The sequence below is a fragment of the Musa acuminata genome, chromosome BXJ3-5 (genome assembly GCF_036884655.1).
Source record: "Musa acuminata AAA Group cultivar baxijiao chromosome BXJ3-5, Cavendish_Baxijiao_AAA, whole genome shotgun sequence".
NCBI lineage: Eukaryota > Viridiplantae > Streptophyta > Magnoliopsida > Zingiberales > Musaceae > Musa > Musa acuminata.
In genome coordinates this window covers 40,170,001-40,191,332 of record NC_088353.1, presented here as the reverse complement: position 1 = coordinate 40,191,332, position 21,332 = coordinate 40,170,001, and the positions used below count along the sequence as shown (strand labels likewise).

At 37.7% G+C, this 21,332-nt stretch overlaps 2 protein-coding genes and 1 pseudogene across 3 annotated transcripts in view; 2 read left to right on the top strand and 1 right to left on the bottom strand.

The window, feature by feature from the left end:
- Positions 1-1,463: 1,463 nt before the first annotated feature.
- On the bottom strand, positions 1,464-13,527 carry LOC135637609 (V-type proton ATPase subunit B 2-like; annotated as a pseudogene).
- Positions 13,528-14,576: 1,049 nt separating this feature from the next.
- LOC135639054 (NDR1/HIN1-like protein 6) lies at positions 14,577-15,688 on the top strand. The gene has a single exon (XM_065152790.1). The coding sequence runs from the start codon at positions 14,686-14,688 to the stop codon at positions 15,466-15,468; it is 783 nt and encodes a 260-aa protein (XP_065008862.1). The 5' UTR covers positions 14,577-14,685; the 3' UTR covers positions 15,469-15,688.
- Positions 15,689-18,621: 2,933 nt separating this feature from the next.
- Positions 18,622-21,332, top strand: part of LOC135584813 (probable sugar phosphate/phosphate translocator At1g48230) — a 20,781-nt gene continuing 18,070 nt past the window's right edge. The window contains exon 1 of one of the 2 annotated variants that reach the window (XM_065152743.1): positions 18,622-19,113. The gene's annotated coding sequence lies outside the window, so the exon portion shown is untranslated. Of the gene's footprint in view, positions 19,114-19,227; positions 19,385-21,332 lie in introns of those variants that run through there. The other variant, XM_065152744.1, reaches the window with a different exon arrangement.

The following is a 21,332-nucleotide window of genomic DNA, read 5'->3' as shown; positions in this document are numbered from 1 at the left end:
TTACTATGATCTGATGCTTTTCCATTAAAACGGCAGCACTGCTTTAGTGATTTCGTTCATATCTGGACATCAATCCGATCGAGTGATGCATGGACTAATGAGGATTTACGATTGATCATAGTAATCTGAATGACGGCATCTTTGACTAATGATCATAAAGATAATCATAATCTTTTTTATCTTTTTAAGTTATTTAAAACTTGTACTCATATATCTCGAATTATTAACGTGAGCATAAGAGAGAATCAAATCGAGAAATCTTTCTCGATTTTGATCTTTATATAATTATATTTTCTCGAATCATATCATAGCAATTAATATCCTGTTATTCATATGGAAGATGCATAATAATGTCCTCTTTAAAAGTAATTAGAAACATTCCATTAGATGGGTCTGGGTTTAATTCGTGGCTCATATACCGAAGGAGCACTCTAAAGCTTTAGTTGGCAAAAGGCACCTTTAGGGATGGATGGTATGAACTCAATGCCGATGGATCGTCTCTTTTTGGGGATGGATGTGTGGGATTCATCTTTGTGATCACAATGGAATTTGTTGTGCAATAGGTCATCAATACATATACACAATAAATCTGCCTTCGAATGTGAAGCATTAAAGGAACAAATTCAATAATATTAAAGGAACTATTATCAATGGCCAAACATTCACAATAAATCTCCTCTCTTCCTCTTGTGACTCACTTCTTTCACCGTTCTATATTGCTTTCGTAAATATAATAAAGCAAGAATTGATAGTTGTAATTTCGTATGGTAGGGATCCTTTTCTCATGAATTATTTGTACTGCTTGAAGATGAGTCACACAAGTCTTTTTCGTAGAACTGTGAAGATCTCATAGCTTATTTTCTTTCATAAAAAAAACTCGAATAAACCTGATATAACTAGAAGATTGTACCATACTCATACCGATCAAGGATTGTACCATACTCATACCGAACAAATATATACTAAACGGAACCAAATAGTATCGATGATAATGTTTCAAAGAGAATAGGAAGACTCATGGAGGAGGCGATATGAGAGAATGAAAAAAAAAAAAAAAAAGAGAGAAGAGAAACAATGGCGATAAACGAAGGGAGAAGATCAAGAGGGAGTGTATCAAAGAGATAAACGATGGCGATAGCAACAACAACATCAAATGACAATGATGGCAACAACAACATCACGGGAAGAACCTGTCAGCTTGAGTTTTCACTTACATGTGCCTACAAGAATCTATCAAAAGATGAACCTGTCAGCTTGAGTTTTCACTTACATGTGCTTGATATTATGGTGGCGGCAGATTTTGTTTGGTTAGTGCCGCAAATCATCCAGCTTGGTACACGTCAAAGAGAAACCTGATACCAGTGAACACAAGACAGCATTTCAATGTTAATAATTCAGATACACTACTAAACTCTAATAGTGTCTAATGCTACTGGTTAATATTCATCAGGATTTAGCAGAAATTCCTACACAATAGTCTTTATTTCTTATGAAAAGCAGAAATAACAGTGACAGCAGTAATTTGGTTTCTCAACAAATACATCCACAAAACATGACTAAATTTTGTATAAAACATAATTTTACAAAAATCTATATAGGAATTAATTCTCCAGGATACGGTAGCAAAAGCAAGGGGATCAAACACTCAAGCAAGAAACAGCCCGAGTTTCTGAGGTTATTATTCATGTCGTGCCGTGGCAGATGAAAACTTGAAGTTGTACATACAGAATTAGTGTGCTGTATCACTGCTGTGGCAGATGAAAATTTGAAGTTGTACAGACAGAATTAGTGTGCTGTATCCCTGCTGTAATAGTGATCTAAGGTCTTTGCAGGTATGCGGTGGAGAAGCTCGCGAGGGAAAATACGTAGAAGCGTCCATGCGAGATCCAGCGACTGGAAGATGTTTCGAGTGTCATATGCTCCTTGAGTAACAAATTTCCTTTCAAACTTGTCCAGAAACTCGAGATAAAGCTGTGAACAACAACAATCACGACATGGTAAGCATGACGCAGTTTCATCCCTGAAATACACATGGACAGGCAAGCAGGCAGGCACAGAGAGAGAGAGAGAGAGACCAAATCCTCGGATGACAGTGCCTCCTCTCCTACGACTGCCTTCATAGCTTGAACATCCTTTCCAATCGCATAATTAGCATAGAGCTAGAAAATGTAGGCAATTAAATGAATGGATATTTCAATGAAGAAACATATATAATTAATATGGATACCTATATCATTCATAACAAACCTGGTTAGAGACATCAGCATGATCACGCCGGGTCATGCCCTCACCAATAGCACTCTGCAAGGAAACCGAGAGGAAAGTGGTATTCATAGACTACTGGCTACCTGATTACCTTCACGATTGACAGAAAGAAATGAACATTAAATCCATATCAGGTAAAGAAACTAACCTTCATTAGCCGAGATAAAGAAGGGAGGACATTGATAGGAGGATATATCTTCAAACATAGCAAAGATAATTAGTCAGTGAACCCATAAGAAAAAGTAAATAGTTCCACAATACCCAGTAACATAGCAGAAACCAGAGAGATCATCCATAGCACACTAATGATGGAAAAAAATGGGCCCTTTGTGATAGCAATGTATGCAGCATGTACCTGCCGATTATGGAGCTGCCTATCGATGTAAATTTGACCTTCAGTGATATAACCAGTAAGATCAGGTGTCGGATGGGTAATATCTGTACAAAAATAGAACCTTTTAGCCAAAATTAGAGCATTTCTCTCCCTAACTATACTGCAACTGGGAGAAAATACAGCAAAGGCTCCCATGAATGATTTTCACGCAGCAGTCTGGTATACAAGCATCATGAAAATGCAAGAGACGATGTAGATATCTCTTGCAGCTACCATATTAGAATATTTGTGGAAGTTCCTGATCCGAATTTTATATGAAGAAGGAAACAAAAGGAAAAAAAAGATTATTAGCATAGTACAAAAACATGATATCTAACAAATACCATCATTTGGCATGGTTAAGATGGGTATCTGTGTAATGGAGCCTTTTCTTCCTTCTATCCGTCCAGCACGCTCATATATAGTTGCCAGATCAGTGTACATATACCCTGGATAACCACGTCTACCTGGTACTTCCTCTCGGGCTGCTGATACCTAAAAGCATAATGATATCGATTAGGAACAAAAATAGCTCATCAATTTAGTAGTTGAAAATATTGCTTGAAGTAGCTTCATGCATAACCAGATGAAAATCCATAAAAGGGAAAAATATAACAATAGATATCCAATGCAATTTGTTGAATGAAATTAGAAGTCTACTGGTTGAAGAAAGGTGAAAACAAAAACTGAAGGAATTGAATAGATCGAACCTATACTTATGTACTAGATTTTTTTTAATCTATAACCTTTTATGCAGGAGAAAATATCTGCAATGTAGAAGCCTTTGTTTAGCTCAAGCAGAACAGTTCAGTTTCAGGAAACAAGCATATGATATACATGAATGCAAGGCCAAGCTCATGCTGCTGCCAAACCTTCCACCAGTGCATGCTGGCACATGGTACCACCAGAACTGATGGAGACATTTTCAGGAGATAAATACAAAGTAAACCCATGAATACGCAGATTGTTTAGATGACATGAAAAATTTATCATACAATTTACAATTTGAAGGTAGATATTAAATGCATATTTTCATGTCTGAGATAGTTTTGTTAAGAGGACAAACTCAGTGTATGAGACTCTCGACAGAGTGTTGTTGATTTTAATTAAAAAAATACCTCACGAAGTGCATCAGCATATGAGCTCATGTCAGTTAGGATGACAAGGACGTGCTTCCCACATTCATAAGCTAAATATTCTGCTGTTGTGAGTGCAATTCGTGGAGTAATAATGCGCTCAATGGTGGGGTCATTTGCCTGGCCAAATAACATAAGAACAAATGAATGTTAAACAGTAATATATCCTTTTCATTTAGAAAAAAAAAGAAGATTGTTAAACCATTTTATAACCTGTTAAACATTGCAGAAAAGTATAGTAAAGGAGAAGCACAAGTTTACTAACAGAAATACAAAGGGTGTTTACCAAATTCAGAAAAAGAGTCACTCTCTCCATCGAACCATTTTCTTCAAAATCACGTTTGAAAAATTGTGCAGTTTCCATATTGACTCCCATAGCAGCAAATACGATAGCAAAATTGTCCTCTTCTTTATCCTGTCGTTAAAGAGCACTAGATATTTCAATCCCAATTCAGAAAGAAAATGAGTTCTACAAGGTCAGATCACCTGAACATGGCTTATGGTTGTAAGTTATCCTTCAAGAAATGTACAATCTAAAAGTTACAGTAGGAGCCTATTATATGCCAACCAAGAAAATTTTGATTACTTATCATTGTAATCCTTGGTACGACAATAAGGTTGTTCCTTTGCGACATGGGAGACCAAGGTTCGAGTCATGAAAACAGCCTCTTTAAATATTTAAAGGTAAGGCTGTGTACACTGACCCTCCCCAGACCCCGCATTGGCGGGAGCCTCGTGTATTGGGTACACCCCCCCTTTTTTTATCTTTGTAATCATCAATAGTTCAACAGCAGTTACTTGTTACTTCAGGATTATACAATCAAGCAGTTCCATTTATCCAACCCAGCAGCAACAATATTTGAAGCACATATGACACACAAAAAAGCTTGACATATGTTGCTTATAATCCAATGCATCCATTTTTTGTGCTACATTTCAAGGCCTGATAAGCAGAGTCGATGTCAAATCAGGTACCACAATAAGTAATTTCTGCATCTTGAACCTAAATACAAGATACGAGCAGGTCTTGGCAATTTTAATAGCGCAAAGTAGCCAAGTGTACAGGTTGTGCTAACATAAATGGATTATTGTTACTGGAACTCATGCCTTGGAAAAAATGTCTCTGGTTACTTCTTCAGAAATGCAATAATCATAATTTGTGACAAGAACTATCATGCTGGTTGGGACGTGCCAAAATTATGTCGTGTCTGGGCCAAGTTTTTGGATAGCCCCAGCTGGTACAAGTGGTATATTGAACAGGACAGCATGGTGGTTTGTAAGGTGCCAAAACGGCATGGGCGTGTGCCCATGCCACAAAATTACAATCCTTTCTGCAAAGAGAGTTATTTAAAACTTGTACAAAGCTAAGTTACCATAATATGTGCCTTGGTTATTAATTACATGAGATTGATGGATCCGAAATACCTCCAAAAGATTGTCAGATTTTTCTAGACGCTTTACAAGACCAGCCTGGCGACAAATCTGGGCAGCTATTTCATTGTGAGGGAGACCAGCAGCAGAAAAGAGAGGGATCTTCTGTCCTCGAGCAATGGAATTCATAACATCAATGGTAGATATTCCAGTTTGAATCATTTCTTCAGGATAGGTTCTTTCACTAGGATTAATAGAACTTCCTACAACAGATTTAAGTTAACTCCTTTTGTAAGAAAGAAACAGTCAGTACAACATCAAGTTATAAATCACTAATCACCAAGTTACCAGATATATCCAAATAAGCCTCAGGCAAGATTGAGGGCCATTATCTATTGGCTTTCCAGAGCCATTGAAAATGCGTCCAAGCATATCAAGAGATACAGGGGTTTTCAAAACCTTAGTCAAGATAAGAAAGAAATTAGTGTGGTCACGCAGCAAAGACTAACAGAAAAGCACATAAAAGCAGTCTTTCAAAAATTACAAAGAAACTTAATTCCTAACAAGCAGAATGAAAATGCAATCTAAGCCAACTGTTGGATATTGAACACGGTTGAAAGTTGAATAATGCTGCAGCTGCACATGCACATACATACAATCAAAATCCACTTATGTGCTCCCAACATTGCTGATTGGTATCCAGTTATGTGCAAAACACAGGATTTACCAATAAAAGCAATCGGACAAATTCAAGCACTACAAGTCATTTTTTATGCACATTGTGTGGAGGCAGTTTCACTTAGGCATGAACGTAAGTTTAGTATACTCAAGTTTGCTCCATTTGGCCAATCAATGGTTCCTATATGTAAAAAGTGGTTCCATATGATATCCTACATTGCATTTGATCATTTTCATGCTCATTCTCTGAAAAATAGATTGAGATAGTTAATAGCATTTCACATCTTAAAAAGATAATAATGAATGGACTACTAAGCTAGCACAAAAGCAGTGTTCATTATAGTAATAAAGGCTTGCATAAAATGCCTTCTGTCCTAAGTTTGAAGTTATACAATGCATTCTGAGACTGAATGACAATGACTGAATACAACTTAAGATACTTGTTTTAACTCATTTAACAGAGATAACATTACCATTCCCTGATTACACAACAGAATGAGAAAAACCTTGCTTGTGGGCTTGTGGAAAACAGTTGTATGTCCACACATAAAGTAAGATATATTTCTAGATAACAATCATTAATAGCACATATAGTTTGCAATCTGTTGTACAAAGTTCAGACTGTCTAATACATCATTTCCAAAGATAAGATACACATGTAATCAAGCTGAAGTATATCAAGGTATTTGTTGTCAATTCCTCACCAGTAATTATATGATGATATACAAGAAAGTCAAAGAAACAGTATATCACCTCGCCAGTGAATTGGACAGTGGTGTATTTGTTGTCAATTCCTGATGTCCCTTCAAAAACCTAACCACCACAAAAGAATGTTAAATAAAGATATGCCTAAAAATAGCTATAAAAAACAATTGTAGATTCTTTGGTATCTTTAAGAGTATTAAAAAAAGAACAAGATTAATTATTATGAACCAAACTAAATATAGTGGGATGTTTAGACACAATAAGGTGGTGCTCACTCACTATATGGTTAAAAGTTTAAAACAACAAGAGCTTTAACTCGAAAGAAAGTATGATGAATTATATATATTGACTTTGACTAGGATTTGACTAGGGGTATTCTGAGGATTTGAATATTGGTCTTTTTATTTAAACCTAATTAAGAATATATTGATAATATAAATTTGGAGTTTTGGGGTTTAGGGCAAAGGGTTTGCAAGCACGAGTTCAAATCAATTTGCAAAAGATAGCTTGAGTCGTGCAAACCCAAAGCACAATAAGTACATTTTAAATAACAATGTGAGGTGATCCAGAAGGAGTTCAACCCAATGCAAGCACGCGCTTGGTCCATGTGCAGGCACGACATTCAATGGGTAGGCCAAGCACCAGCTCGGCCTATGCATATGTTCGTAGCTCAAGGAGGACATAGATACACAAGCAGGGTGTAAGCACCAGCTTGGCCCACACGTGAGGCTTGACCAAGACTAGGCTTGCCAGCCAAGCGAGCCTAGGTGAGTTCTAGCATGGTCAACCATGCATGCTAACCTAAGTGCCCCAAGCACAACTTAGCCCAAGTGTGGCAAGCCAAAGTAGACCAAACTTGGCACGGTCTAGCGCAGGTGAGTCGTACTCTATGTGGTCCAATCAAGCGAGTGGAACTTAGTGTGGTCTAAACAAGCAACCAAATCTAGTCAAGCAAGCCAACCTATGGTAGCCCAACGGTCAGCATACTGAAATTATTAGGTTGAGTTGTAAAGTTGTGAGCATGTATTTGTAAATTCCAAGGACTAAATTGTGAATTCATCATAACTTTTTGATTTTTGGCATTGTATTCCTCATGAAATTTTAGATTCTTTTTAAACTAATGATTTCAAGAAATTTTGACATGTTATTACCGATTGATATTTCTTTTGACAATCACTTATTGCATGATACATCTAGTGATGATTTAATTGTATTTTTAATGTGCAATTATAGAAAGAGGTTTAAGTGAATGTACAATTGTGGAATGCTTTGAGTGTTTGGTCAACAACAAATGAAAATTGCATTCTAAATGCGCATTGAAGTGTTGTTTGGTAAAATTGTATTTTAAAAGTCCACTGAATATTTTGTGACAAATGTACCCTTTTAATATTTTTAAAAATTATTCAAAATGAATACATATTGTTTTATTTAGATTAATAAATAAAATAAATAAATGAATGTATGTAATCTTATAAAAAAGTTAATATGGCCCAAATATATAATAAATAAATAAATGTATCATATAAATAAATATAAAAAAATCTTTATAAATAAATAAATAAAATTTCATCTTATAGAAAATATATATTATATTAATTTCTCACTAAATCATTTTGGTAATCATATGATTTTATATAAAATCATAGGGTACTTTTGAAATTTGAAATATTACATTAGCATCCTGCAAATACTGAAATGCTAATAATACTATCCTGATGTAGCATCAGCATTTGATTATTTCCAATGTAGCATTCAAGCCAGATGCGATTTGAAAAAAATTTACCAAGCATCAATTCACAATTGAAATGTACATTGAGCTCTCAATGCATATTTAAAATGTGTTCCCAAATGTACCCTTAATTATATTGTGGCATAACACGTATCATGTACCACAACATTAAGCCTTATAAGATGAACTCAAGGCTACTGGTCCTCCATTATAATTCTATTAAAAAAGGTTGCACTTGTTAAATTAAAAGCTTTGGGGCCCCTCACATTAATGATTCAAGTCCATTATGTTTTTCTCCTCCACTTATCATCCAATACCTCACAGTGACTACCTTCAATGCCAACTGAATACTTATAAATCTCATTTCTCACTGTGGTGAACTATCTAGGCTCTCTTGTTTTATGCTATTCTTCCAAATTTCCAGCATGACCCTTCTATGGTCCTAAGAAATGACACAAAAGACCTATCCAAGCCTTTTTGTGGGTTCGCTAACTGACTCGATCTGATACTGTTTACTGACCAAGTCAAAGATTTGGGAGTATGGAACATTTCACTTTTTCTGAACCGTCCCTACCTAACAAAGCTACACTTGCATGGATAGGGATGGTCCAGTTCATGAGGCTCCCACCAAAGCAAGGCCTAGGGTGGGTCATCGTACACATTTTTACCCTTATATGCAGAGAATTTCTTTCCATGACTAGAACCTAGTTATCTAAATTATGCACAGATGAAAAGTCTAGCACACGTTAGCTGTCTAAGAACAAGGAATGACAATGCATGGGCCTATCCATACAATTTCCTCAGCTTGGTATATATTTTACTAAAATTGAAGTTGCTAACATGATAAAAATATTAATCATTTATATTAACTCTTCCGTATCATTTATGTGGATTTCAAAAAGAAGCCTGATACTCTTCATCAAAACAGATCAAGTTGATGATGCCTTCACTGTGACTTTTAGCATGACGTACAAGGTTTGTGCTTTTTGTTTAAGCGTTTCTGCCATGGGTACAAATTCCTAGGTTTATAGATCAACCTCTCAAAACTAAGGGACAATAGATCTAAATAGCTCATAACAACTTCAGATACATATTTCCTATAAATCCCAAGTCAAAAGTTGCCTTAGGTTATGTTTCTAATTTAAGTTTCATATTTACTATGTTTTATTTCTTGGTAAATCCCATCATCGCATCAAAGTTGGCTTCTAAAATTCTGACACAACATTTGCCTCATTTATTCAATGACATCACTGTGTTAAGTGTGGAGGTACATCAAATCTGACTTTTCAGAAAACAAGCCAGGCAATAAATGTATCTAAAGACATGATAAGGGGAAAAAATAGGTATAATGAACTGGAGAAACAGAAAAACAATTTCACAGATCATGACACTGTAAAACAAAAAAGAACAATGAAGTCTGGAATGGCTTGCATAAACAGATCTAATATAAAAGTTCATATTCAGTTTTCTAGGGTCAGGAGATATAAGTAGTGCAGAGATCTAAATGAAAATGAATGAAAGGGCTGATTGCTATAAAAAGGAGTCACAACCTACAAGTCACACACAGGTCCAAACTGATCTGCACAGAAATTCTAAAGTAAAAGCATTTACAACAATAAAAAATCAACAAGTATTAGCACCTGAACAACAGCTTTTTCACCATCAACTTCAAGGACCTGACCACGCCGGATGGTGCCATCTCCTAATCGTATATTAACAATCTCCTGATACTTGGGACCCTGAAAGGAATTGGTTATTGTGAGCAAAAAGTGCACAGAAAACTCATACAACAAGAATTTAGTGCACAATTTCAACAAAAAAAAAGATAAAAGAACAGAAAATCAATTGATAAATAAGGCAGAGTAGTACCTTCACTTTATCCAAGATGACCAAAGGTCCTGCAACTCCAGAGACAGTCCTGTACTCTGTGTCACCAAAAAGATTATATCATAGGTACTTTTTCATATAGCATAATTACAAAAACACATAGAAGCTCCATATGCATCATGATTCATTTATACAATCATGATATAACAGGAAAAAAAAATCAGAATAATCACCTTCCTCTAGTTTGAGGACCAAAGATAAGAGACAGTCCATTATGACAATAGATTAACTCATCCAAGATGTATTATGAGACTGACAGCCTCACTCCCTGGACTTGATTACCATGTGGTCCAGGCAGGCCAAATGGAGACCGGAGGCCCTAAATTCTGTCCAAACAGCAGTGAGGCATCCCAGACCCAATCTGACCATTGCTGGGACTTAACCTATTCTTTTTCTAACCCAAATAGGAACTCAAACACTATTCAGGTTGAAAGAGTATAGATACCATTTTTTTCCCCCAATTTAGAAAAGGGAAAGAGAGCGATTGGCTCTCCAAGCTTCAGAAAGAGGGTCAACCAACAGGAGAGACCTTCAAGGCCATCTGGTAGAGTATGGATGCAAGAAATTCTGTTTCATTCTGAAAGTTAAGCCAAATGTAATTATGAATACATCATAAAAGTAATATAAAATAAGGTTTTCCAAACAAGGAATTAAATTTAGATTGCAATAGTTGGCCATTTGACTGGTAAGTTGTCTGGTCTAGGCCAAAGTGAGGCTCACAAATGGTAAGCATACAGCACCAGGTTTACCGGGCAGTAAGCAAATGGTAGGTACCTTTTCCATTCTTTTAATTTTGAAAAGTGTCAACATTTTTTTCCTTCTTCTTCTCTCTCTTTCTAACTTTCTGTCAGGCTCTTTGGCACCCCACCTTAGCCTACTTCTCGATGTCAGTGTCAACTCCTCGTCCTCCACTTCACTGTCACCTTCTCCTTGCTGCCTTGCTGCCACCTCCTCCCACTCACCTGGACTGCCACCTCCTCCTGCTCTCTTCTCTCTCTTTCTCTTTTTATCTCTGGTCCAAGTGACACCAAGCAGTATCGAGTATCAGCAAGCCTTCCAACACGGCTACCATATGGTCCGACCACCAGCTGGTATCAATACCAAGCCAAAATTTAACCCACGATTACAATTATATCAATTTTAAAAAAACGATTAAAAAATCTGCATCCAGTTCCTTGGTACTGAAAAAATGGTTAGGAGGATATAAACACAGTTCAAATTTTAAAGTTTCACTACAACAATATAGGCCAAAGTGAGGCTCACAAATGGTAAGCATACAGCACCAGGTTTACCGGGAAGTAAGCAAATGGTAGGTACCTTTTCTATTCTTTTAATTTTGAAAAGTGTCAACATTTTTTTTCCTTCTTCTTCTCTCTCTTTCTAATTTTCTGTCAGGCTCTTTGGCACCCCACCTTAGCCTACTTCTCGATGTCAGTGTCAACTCCTCGTCCTCCACTTCACTGTCACCTTCTCCTTGCTGCCTTGCTGCCACCTCCTCCCACTCACCTGGACTGTCACCTCCTCCTGCTCTCTTCTCTCTCTTTCTCTTTTTATCTCTGGTCCAAGTGACACCAAGCAGTATCAGAGTATCAGCAAGCCTCCCAACACGGCTACCATATGGTCCGACCACCAGCTGGTATCAGTACCAAACCAAAATTTAACCCACGATTACAATTATACCGATTTTAAAAAAGCAATTAAAAAATCTGCATCCGGTTCCTTGGTACTGAAAAAATGGTTAGGACTTGGGAGGATATAAACATAGTTCAAATTTTAAAGTTTCACTACGACAATATAGGAAGTACCAATGTACTATATCAGCGTCTGATATATGAATGATATAGATAATCAAGGTTCACAATAGTTAACATAAAGAACAGGACTAATGCGCAATATCTCCAAGAAACCTGTTGCTCCTAGCACTATAAACAATTCACAACATGTCAGCTTCTTAAAGAACAATACAGCTATAATGCCCCAACTATTTGGGGTCTGCTTCCGAAAGAACCATATTTTACAAATAGATGCTAATGTGCCTATTTAAAAGTTCATTCCCAGACCAAACATCAATAAATTGGATAGTTTTATTAGATAACCCTATATCCTTATTCTCAGAGTCTAGTGCAGAATTTAATTTAAATATATATTCTACATCATGCAAATGGAGGGCCTAATATAGTTAAGTCCTCAATTACTCAAGAATCCATACATTCCACATCAGTGTATGGACAAGCCTCTCGAGAATAGGTATAGGTTCAAAATTTTGGCAAACTTGTTAATCAAGAAAAGCTAAAAACACATAGAGTTTCTTGATATGGATTGTTAAAGGCATCAAAATGTATGGATCAACATTAAAAAAAAAAACCAGCTGGAACAACAAGAGACAGATGATCAGATATTATGTACCCATGCCAATCTCCAATGATCCTTCCTCCACGTCAACGCTCTTCTTTGCCTCGCCCATGCTGACTACCTGAAGACGGTTAAAAGCAACTATTCTATCATCTTTTTTTATTACATATTCACATATTCAGAATCAAACCACAGACAAAAGAATCAAAATTTTCCACTTTTTAAGTAGAGAAAACAAGAATCCAAGGACCCTATGGCTCAGGCAATTAATGATATCTTGATATAAAAATAAAAATAAAAATGCAAAGCAAATTCATCAATTTCATGACAAGCCAACACTTCCAACACCATCTGAATGAACCAAATGCATCAAATCACCCTCCTCATATAAAAGCTTTGCACCATCGGGCCTTGTAAGGAGAGATAAAAAAGAACTACCGGCCGATCTACTTCCAACTCAGATTAAGAAGATACTACAGCCTAAAAATTGAGATTGCATCAAATGTGGACACGACGAAATCGAAAAACTACAACACCTAGATTTCGCAGTTAGAGATCAACTTAATTTATAATTTACACTTCTATCAAGATCTTAGTCTATGATAATAACGCGAGAAATTTCGATTAAAAGATAGCGCCCTAAGAACAAAGCCAAAAACGCAATCAAACGAGTGAAACAGATGAAATCAAACGACAAATTCGAACTACCAAAACAGCCTCGTACCTCAGATTGGATCGAGGAGTAAAAAGAGGGGGGAAACGACGGAAGGGTGCAGAGGCGGCCGTAGATGAGGACGAAGCAGAAAAATCATACGAAAACGAACATTTTAGAGCTTCTACGCCGCTCGAAGGATCAATCATCGGGCGAGGGCCGGTGCCCGTCCAACTGGTGCACGACAGCCGTCGGATGGGAGGTGGACGACCAACTCGATGATCGAGACCGTCCGATTGATGAAACAGGTGATTCAACTCGGCCGACTCGTTTCATATTAGTGCACCCTCTCATCACCTTTCGTTGTTTCCGATCCGAGTCTCGTCTTCCTCGTTCCCCTCAAGACTCTCTGTTTCTTTAGTTCTGCCGCTCCATCTGATTCTGATGCTTAACTCGTAGTTTGAAAATAGTATTATACCTAAGTTTCGATATTTATTCGATACGATATTATAGATATTATATATCGAATGATATACTGTTTAAGATATATATATATATATATATGGTTCATAATATCGTATCGTATCGATATTTCGATCTGAGCTCGGTATCGATACGGTATAGTGTACCGAACACTGTAGCACTGTTACAGTGCGCTACAGTATTACTGTAGTGCTGCTACAGTGCAGATCGGTACTGGACGGTCCATGTTTCGACAATCTATCGGACCATACGTATCACCCGTATCGAGCGGTACGACTCGATACAATAGATACTCTATATATATATATATATAATACGATATCATCATGTAGAAGAAGGAAAAAAGAAAACTCCGTAAGGATTAAGTTAATTTAACCAATAATCAAATTGGGGACAGGTAACCGATGGACCCCACTCCGAATAAGATGCCAAGCTTTTAAGACTCAGATAACGTGATCGATGTCACCCAATCGTGGTCCGATGATAGCCAATCATTTTCGGACACAATTAAACTAATAAGAGAGGCGCTAATGATGCCAGAATACGCATGTGCTGTTCGTCTCTCCCACAGCGTCCACACGAGATCTTCCGACCACCGTCCAAAATCCACCATAAATTTCGCGGTTCGGATCGTCGGACCACCGTCTGATCATTATCGGACGTCTTCACTTTGACAAGACACGTGGAAATACCACATCACTGTCATTAAATGAATTCTGGGAGAGCCCACCGAAACTAAGATGTTCCAGCGAACCGCCCGATGATGAAGACGCCGTTTTGATGTGCACGAATCTTAAGACACGGCTCAGAGTGTTCGGACAACTGCGTTAGTTTCATAGGGTGACGTCAGTCCCCTTGCCGTTTGACGGTGCACGTCTCACAGGGCACTGCTTAGCTTTGGTTCTATGAGAGGGCATTAATTATTATTATGGCTTATAAAATGCCAAACGGAGTAGACCTCGTTTCGCCTTCTCGTCTCTGTAGATCTCGCTTTGGCTTCTAACGCTTGCTTTGGGGAAGGGAGAGGAGGAGAGCGAGGAGGACGGCGGCGGCGATGGCGGAGCAAGTCTACGCTTCGGCGAAGCCCAACCACAACCCTCCCCAGGCCCTCAACGGCGGCGGCGGCGGGGGGCAACCCTCCTTCCCGCCGACGAAGGGCCAGACATACGGTGCAACCCTCCCGGCCTATCGCCCCCAGCCGCGGAAGCCGCCGCCTCGCCGCCGCAGGCGTCGGGGCTGCTGCTGCTCCTGCTGCCTCTGGATCACCCTCATCGTGGTCGCCCTCGTCTTTCTCGCCGCCATCGCCGCCGGCGTCTTCTACCTCATCTACCACCCCCGTCGCCCCACGTTCGAGGTCGGCGGCCTCCGCTTCGCCGCTTTCAACGTCTCCGCTGCCGGGCACATCACCTCCCGGCTCGACCTCAACGTCACCGCCCGCAACCCCAACAGCAAGATAGCCTACCTCTACGACGCGGCCTCCGTCTCCGTCTTCTCCGGCGGGGTGGACATCGGCGATGGATCCTTCCCGGCTTTCGTCCAGAACGGGAAGAACACCACTCTGCTTGCCACCACGCTGTCGGCCGGGGCCCAGACGCTGGACGCGACGGCAGCGTCGGATCTGAGGAAGAAGACCAGTCTGCAGCTGGAGATCGATGTGGACACCAAGGTCGGGGTAAAGATCGGGGGACTAAAGACGAAGAGGATGGGGATCCACGTGCGATGCGTGGGGATCGACGTCGGCGTGCCCAAGGGTAAAGCAGCAGCGCCGGTAGCCTCCCCCAACGCGGACTGCAAGGTCAAACTCCGCATCAAGATCTGGAAGTGGACCATCTCCTAGTCCTAAAACCGTACCCATCCCCAAAGACAGAAATCATCATCATTACGACTGTGATTATTATCAGGAAATTGGAGTGGAGGAGACGAAAGTTAGAACAGTGTAAAAGTAAGGAAATTTGGGTAAATTTGATGCTTGGAAGAAGTATTGTTGAGTCGTGTTTTGTTGTAATTGTACCTTTTCTTTTCTTTTCTTTTACTCATATAAGTTTTGGAGTTTTATATTTTTGCATGTGGGATTGCTTGGTGAGGCTTGACAAATAGTGAATGATAATAATAATTAGAATGTGCTGGATCGAGCTGGACTTCGTCTGCAGTGGAACCACTTTAGTCTCCTTCGTTGGAGTGGTTGATGTCTGACAAAAGAGGGTGAGGTGTGATGTTTGACTCATTGACTGGATAGCGATGCTTCATCTGTGATGCATGTGGTACGCTTAGTTTACCTATGGATTGAATTTTGATGAATTTGTACGTCACGACATCCGCAATATATGACGCATTTAGTATCAAGAATTTGAAACGGTTAAGTTCACTAAGTGCATATGTGCTAAATATACAATGAAAGGTTAAGAAAAAAAATCATTAGTGAAGTACATGATTCTTCATGGACAGGATAAAATGGTTGCATTGGAAACACTCGTCCTATTGATCCATTCTGATCTTAATCTTATTTTATATCATGGCTTATTAATTATGATTTTAATATAGAACTGTTAAGGAGTCATTGATCCATGTATACGAGATATTTAAGTGTTGACTAAAAAAAGTTTAGTTTATTAAATAAAAATTTTAAATCACATGATATTTAAAGAAAATATCATTGACGTCTTAATTAGCTCGACATAGCCTAGACCGATGTATGCAAAATTATTAATGTCTTCCGGAGGAAAATATGATGCTCATAATGTGATATCTATATAAAGATCGAGGTAGAGAGGGGTTCTTTAACTCGGTCTCTTTAACACTAAGTTAGTAATCCGAGATATCTAAATATTGGTTCAAATAATTCCTAAAAAAAAAATTAATATGTTTTTATACCTTTAAGAATGGGAAAAAAGTTTGAAATTACCTTCGTTATCATAAACGAGGAGAAGAAAGTTTATAATTACTTTTATGGTCATAAAAAACGAGAAAGAAGCTTATGTTTCTGTATTTTGAATTTTTGTTTAAGTAGGCAAATAAGTGGAGGATAATTTAGATCTCACGTGGTAATCAACTACCGACAAATTCTTTGTGGAGAGGTTTAAATGGTTGCATTGGGAAATACTCATCCTATTGATCCATACTAATTTTAATCTTATTTATCATGGCTTTGTTTTGCTTATTAAATATGATTTTAATATAGAACCGATAAGGAATCATTGTTTGATCCGTGTATATGAGATATTTCAATCCACAATTCTAATGAAATATGAGTGTTTTCGAGTTGATTAAAAAAAATTAGTTTATTGAATATAAAATTTTAAATCACATGATATTAGAAAAAAAAATATGATTAATATCTTAGCCCAACATGGTTCAAAATTATGTATGCAAAAATGTTGATGTCTTCAAGGTAGAAATATCATGCTCATGATATGTCACCTATAGAAAGATGGAAGTTTATGATTCTTACCATAAAAGAAGAGAAAAGAGTTTGATATTGCCTTCCTTATCATAAAAGGAAGAGAATAAAATTTATGATTACTTTTATTGTCATAATAAATGAAAAGGAAGGTTGTGTTTCTTTATTTTAAATTTTTATCTAAATTCTTCATCGAGAGGATAAAATGATTGCATTATGAAATGCTTATCCTATTGATCCATACTAATCTTAATCTTATTTTATATTATGGCTTTATTTTTCTTGTTAATTATGATTTTAATATAGAATTATTAAGGAGTCATGATCCATATATATTAAATATTTGAATCATCAATTCTAATGAAATATGAGTGTTTTACGAGTTGAGTAAATAAAAATTAATTAATTGAATAATTTTTTTTAAATCACACGATATTAGGAGAAAATATCGTAGACATCTTCGTTAGCTCGATGTGGTATAGACTTGTGTACGCAAAAATGTTGGTATCTTCAAGATGGAAATACTATCCTATGATGTTTCACCTACATAAGAATAAATATCGAGCGTTCAAATAGTTCTTAAAAAGAAAAAGTCAATCCTTTCCCTGAAATATGTTTTTATTCCTTAAAGGAAAGAAATAAAGTTTATGATTGTGTTCCTTATCCTAAAGAAAGAAAATAAAGTTTGAGATTGTCTTTTGTGTGAAAGTTTATGATTAACTTTAATGGAGGATAACTGGATGTCACATGACATATCAACTAACGATAGTTTCACTATCCCGTGACGATATTTAGGATATCTATAATATCATGATTATTTATGATTTAATTTTTTTTATTATTCGAATACATGTAAGATAATATTACCCTTAAAATAAAAAAATAAATAATTATTTTAATTATATATTATTTTTACAAAGGGCAAGTGACGAAATAAGATCCTCCCCCAAAATCTTAAAATAAACTTTCAAAATCTTTTATTAGCTAACCTAGTTGATAATTTATTTTCTATTATTGTTGGTGAAACCATAATTATAAAAACCAATTTAAATGGGTTAATTGGACAAAAAAAACTAAGATTCAAATTGCTTATCGGTCTGATAGGCAATTGGAACAAATTGATTTGAAAACGATCAATTATTTGAATAACCCACATGAGCTATAAAACCGAATCAATTAATTTAAATAAGTATCATTTATTTAATATTTAGTATCAAGATATGTAATATCATACCGTACCAGTATTTTGAGGTTGACTTGGTATGATACGATATCGACGTATCGAGCGATACATCAGGGTGTACCAAACGGTATACTATGATTTATGGAGCGATTTCCTGTAGCACCGTAGCATTGTTACATAACACTGTAGCACTACTACAATATGCTACAGTGTATTATTGTAGCACTATAGTTTGGTCTATCTGATAGTGAGTGATCCGCGTACCGATATATCGTCGGAGGGATACATACCGCCCATATCATTCAAAATTGTATACCATTCATTATCACAGTACTCGTATCAATTAAAAGTTAGGCTTAATGGAACAAATGAAGCATTGTTTCTCTTCCTCCATCTCTTTCTCTGCCCTCTCTCTCTTCGCCCCTCCTCTTCGCAGTCTCTCTTCACCATCTCTTTTCCTGCCGACATCTCTCTCACTCTTGTTTTCTCTCTTCTACCACTCTTCTGTCATTGGACCTTCTCTTTCACTCTCTCTCTCTCTCTCTCCCTCCGATATGGTCTTCTCTCAGTCTCTGGTCTTCGTTCTCTTGAATCGAACCACCCACCGACATTTGACCGCCCGAGTTAAACCGAACCACGCTGAGATGGACCTGTTATAGTTTATTTATATCGTGGTCGAACCCAATCTAACCAAACAAAAGCGAATCAAACCGATGATCCGCTCGTCCACAGTACACTGCTTCTTCCCCTCTCCTTTGGCCCCTCTCTCCCTTCGCCTCAGAAGCGATCGCTGGTGAGGGCGCGCTTTCTCGAGCTACGGCCTCGGCGTGAGTCCCCCTACCACTCCGACGAACACGGATGTGCGGTAGATCTGCCCTCGTCTGTCTGTATCTCCACCCAAGGTGCGCTCCTAACGCTCTTTGATGTCCTTTTCTCTCCCCCGTGATCCGTGTGCGTTAAGAGAAACTAAGAGACGTCAGGTGCATGTAACCCTAAAAGGAGATCTGAGTATTAGATCCGCTTAGAGTCCCATTCTCGGTTGAAGATCTTGGAGATGGTAGGGTGCGGCCAGAGGGGGAGAGGTTCTTTTCTATCAAACTGAATGCTGGGTGACGAAATTCACAAGTTCGGTCTTACGAGCTCGCAGAACGAGGGAAGAATCATGCCTTAATCGTACGTTCATTTATTCTTACCAGACTGCATTATGTAGAAATCGGGATAGAAATTGGGTCTCGAGTGACGTCGTCATCATGTAGAAACGGAGATGGTGATGAGGTTTCTCAAGAAGTCATTTTTTTCTGACAATTAAAAAGTGTATTTTTTACTTCCAGATATACTAGTGAAGAGCACTGGCAGCTAAAAATCATGTCTTATGTTCCCCCATCTATTATCCTCTCATTTTCCTTCCTGATCTAGCTTTAAAGATGCCGTGATCTTGATGAAAGTCTATTCTGGGGTTTCAGATAACAAATCATAAACAAACTCTATCCTTACCACTCTCCTCCCCGCCCCCTCCCTTTCACTTAATTTAACTAATCTCTATGCAGCATTCATTCTTTGATGAGTGCTGGTATGAGCGTGTGTGTGACCAACAAATGAATTCTTGGTTTTGATGTTATATTCTGCAAATTCAATAGATTCTCATTCTTTGATCCATTTTGCACCTTGATAACAAGATTACCGATTCAATTATTGTGTTTTCCCTAAGTTCATAGTGTTGGCTGTTGAAGATGAGCTCTTTAACTAATGTGCTCAAGTTGTGATTATCTGATAAGGCTGGCATTCTTGATCCAAACTGACAGGATCAACTTAACCCAATTCATCTAAGATGGCCCATTGTGTATCGGTGCAATATCAGAATCACATCTTCTGGACTTGCTCAGGTTGATGGAGGGCATTTTACCACATGTCGAAACAGATTAACCTCTATAACCGCATATTATTTTCACATATCACCATGTAACATATATCCTTTACCAATCAACCCAGTGTGAACTCCCGAGGAATGGGGGATTCAATAAGTCATTTTTTCTGAAACATATAGCGTAGTGCCTTTTTCAGTTCGGGTACATCAGAGTGAAAAGGCACTGAAAAGTGAAAACTAAATTACATCGTGTCCCCATTTGCTGTTTTATATTTATTTTCCTTTCCCATCATTCTTTTCACATCACAGTGATCTTGATGAATGTTGTTTCTTCACTCTTGGGGTTTCAGATATCAATCATAATGATTCTTGAGGAAAGATGAGTTCATTGATTCCTATCTTTTTCTTCTTCAGTTGTATACCCATTGCCAATGTGAGCTCCTGGATGGCTGTTGGTATGTAGGTGTGCCACAACAATTAAATCCTTGGTTTAGTTGTTGAATCCTGCAAGGTCAATGGATGCACATCCATTGATTTGTTTTGTACCTTGACAAAAAGGTTGTTGATTTAATATCTTTACCTAGAATGTGGAAAACTAATCTCCTAATATTGGATTTGGAAGATGAAATCTACAACTAATGAGTTCAAGTCATGACTATTTGTTAGGGCTGATATTCTTGATCCAAACGGATAGGGTTAACCTGGCACAATGCTGTTATAATGAGCTATTGGATATATGTGTCAGGTCCAAGTAACAACTTGCTGAACTTTAGAGTGTTGGTTTAGTTCAAGTGTTTTCGATCCATGGGTCATGTTAGATTAACCTCTATAATAGCGTAATATGTTCATGTCATCTACATTTGACATATATCCTTTACCATACAAAGACTTCTTATATTTATTTAAACCATCTGGCTTCTTTTGTCTAAGGTATATATCAAATATTTACATCTAATATTCAGTTACGTAGACGAAGTTTCAGGGGAAGTTAAGAACTGTTGAAAGATTTACATCCCAATACAAAATTAGTCAGGTTTAACTCATTACAATACAAAAGTGCACAACAATTTTTAGAAAAAGAAGAAGCATGCACAATGTTAGGCAAAGGTCCAGAAGAGATTTTTTGACTGATAGGTTGTGTATAGGTGACCAGGTGAAGATTTTACAACCTTCTAGCTGATTATTTTAGTATTACATCAACCTGATGCAACTTAACCTGGCCTGAAACCCACACAGCTTGGTCAGATGGCAGCACTG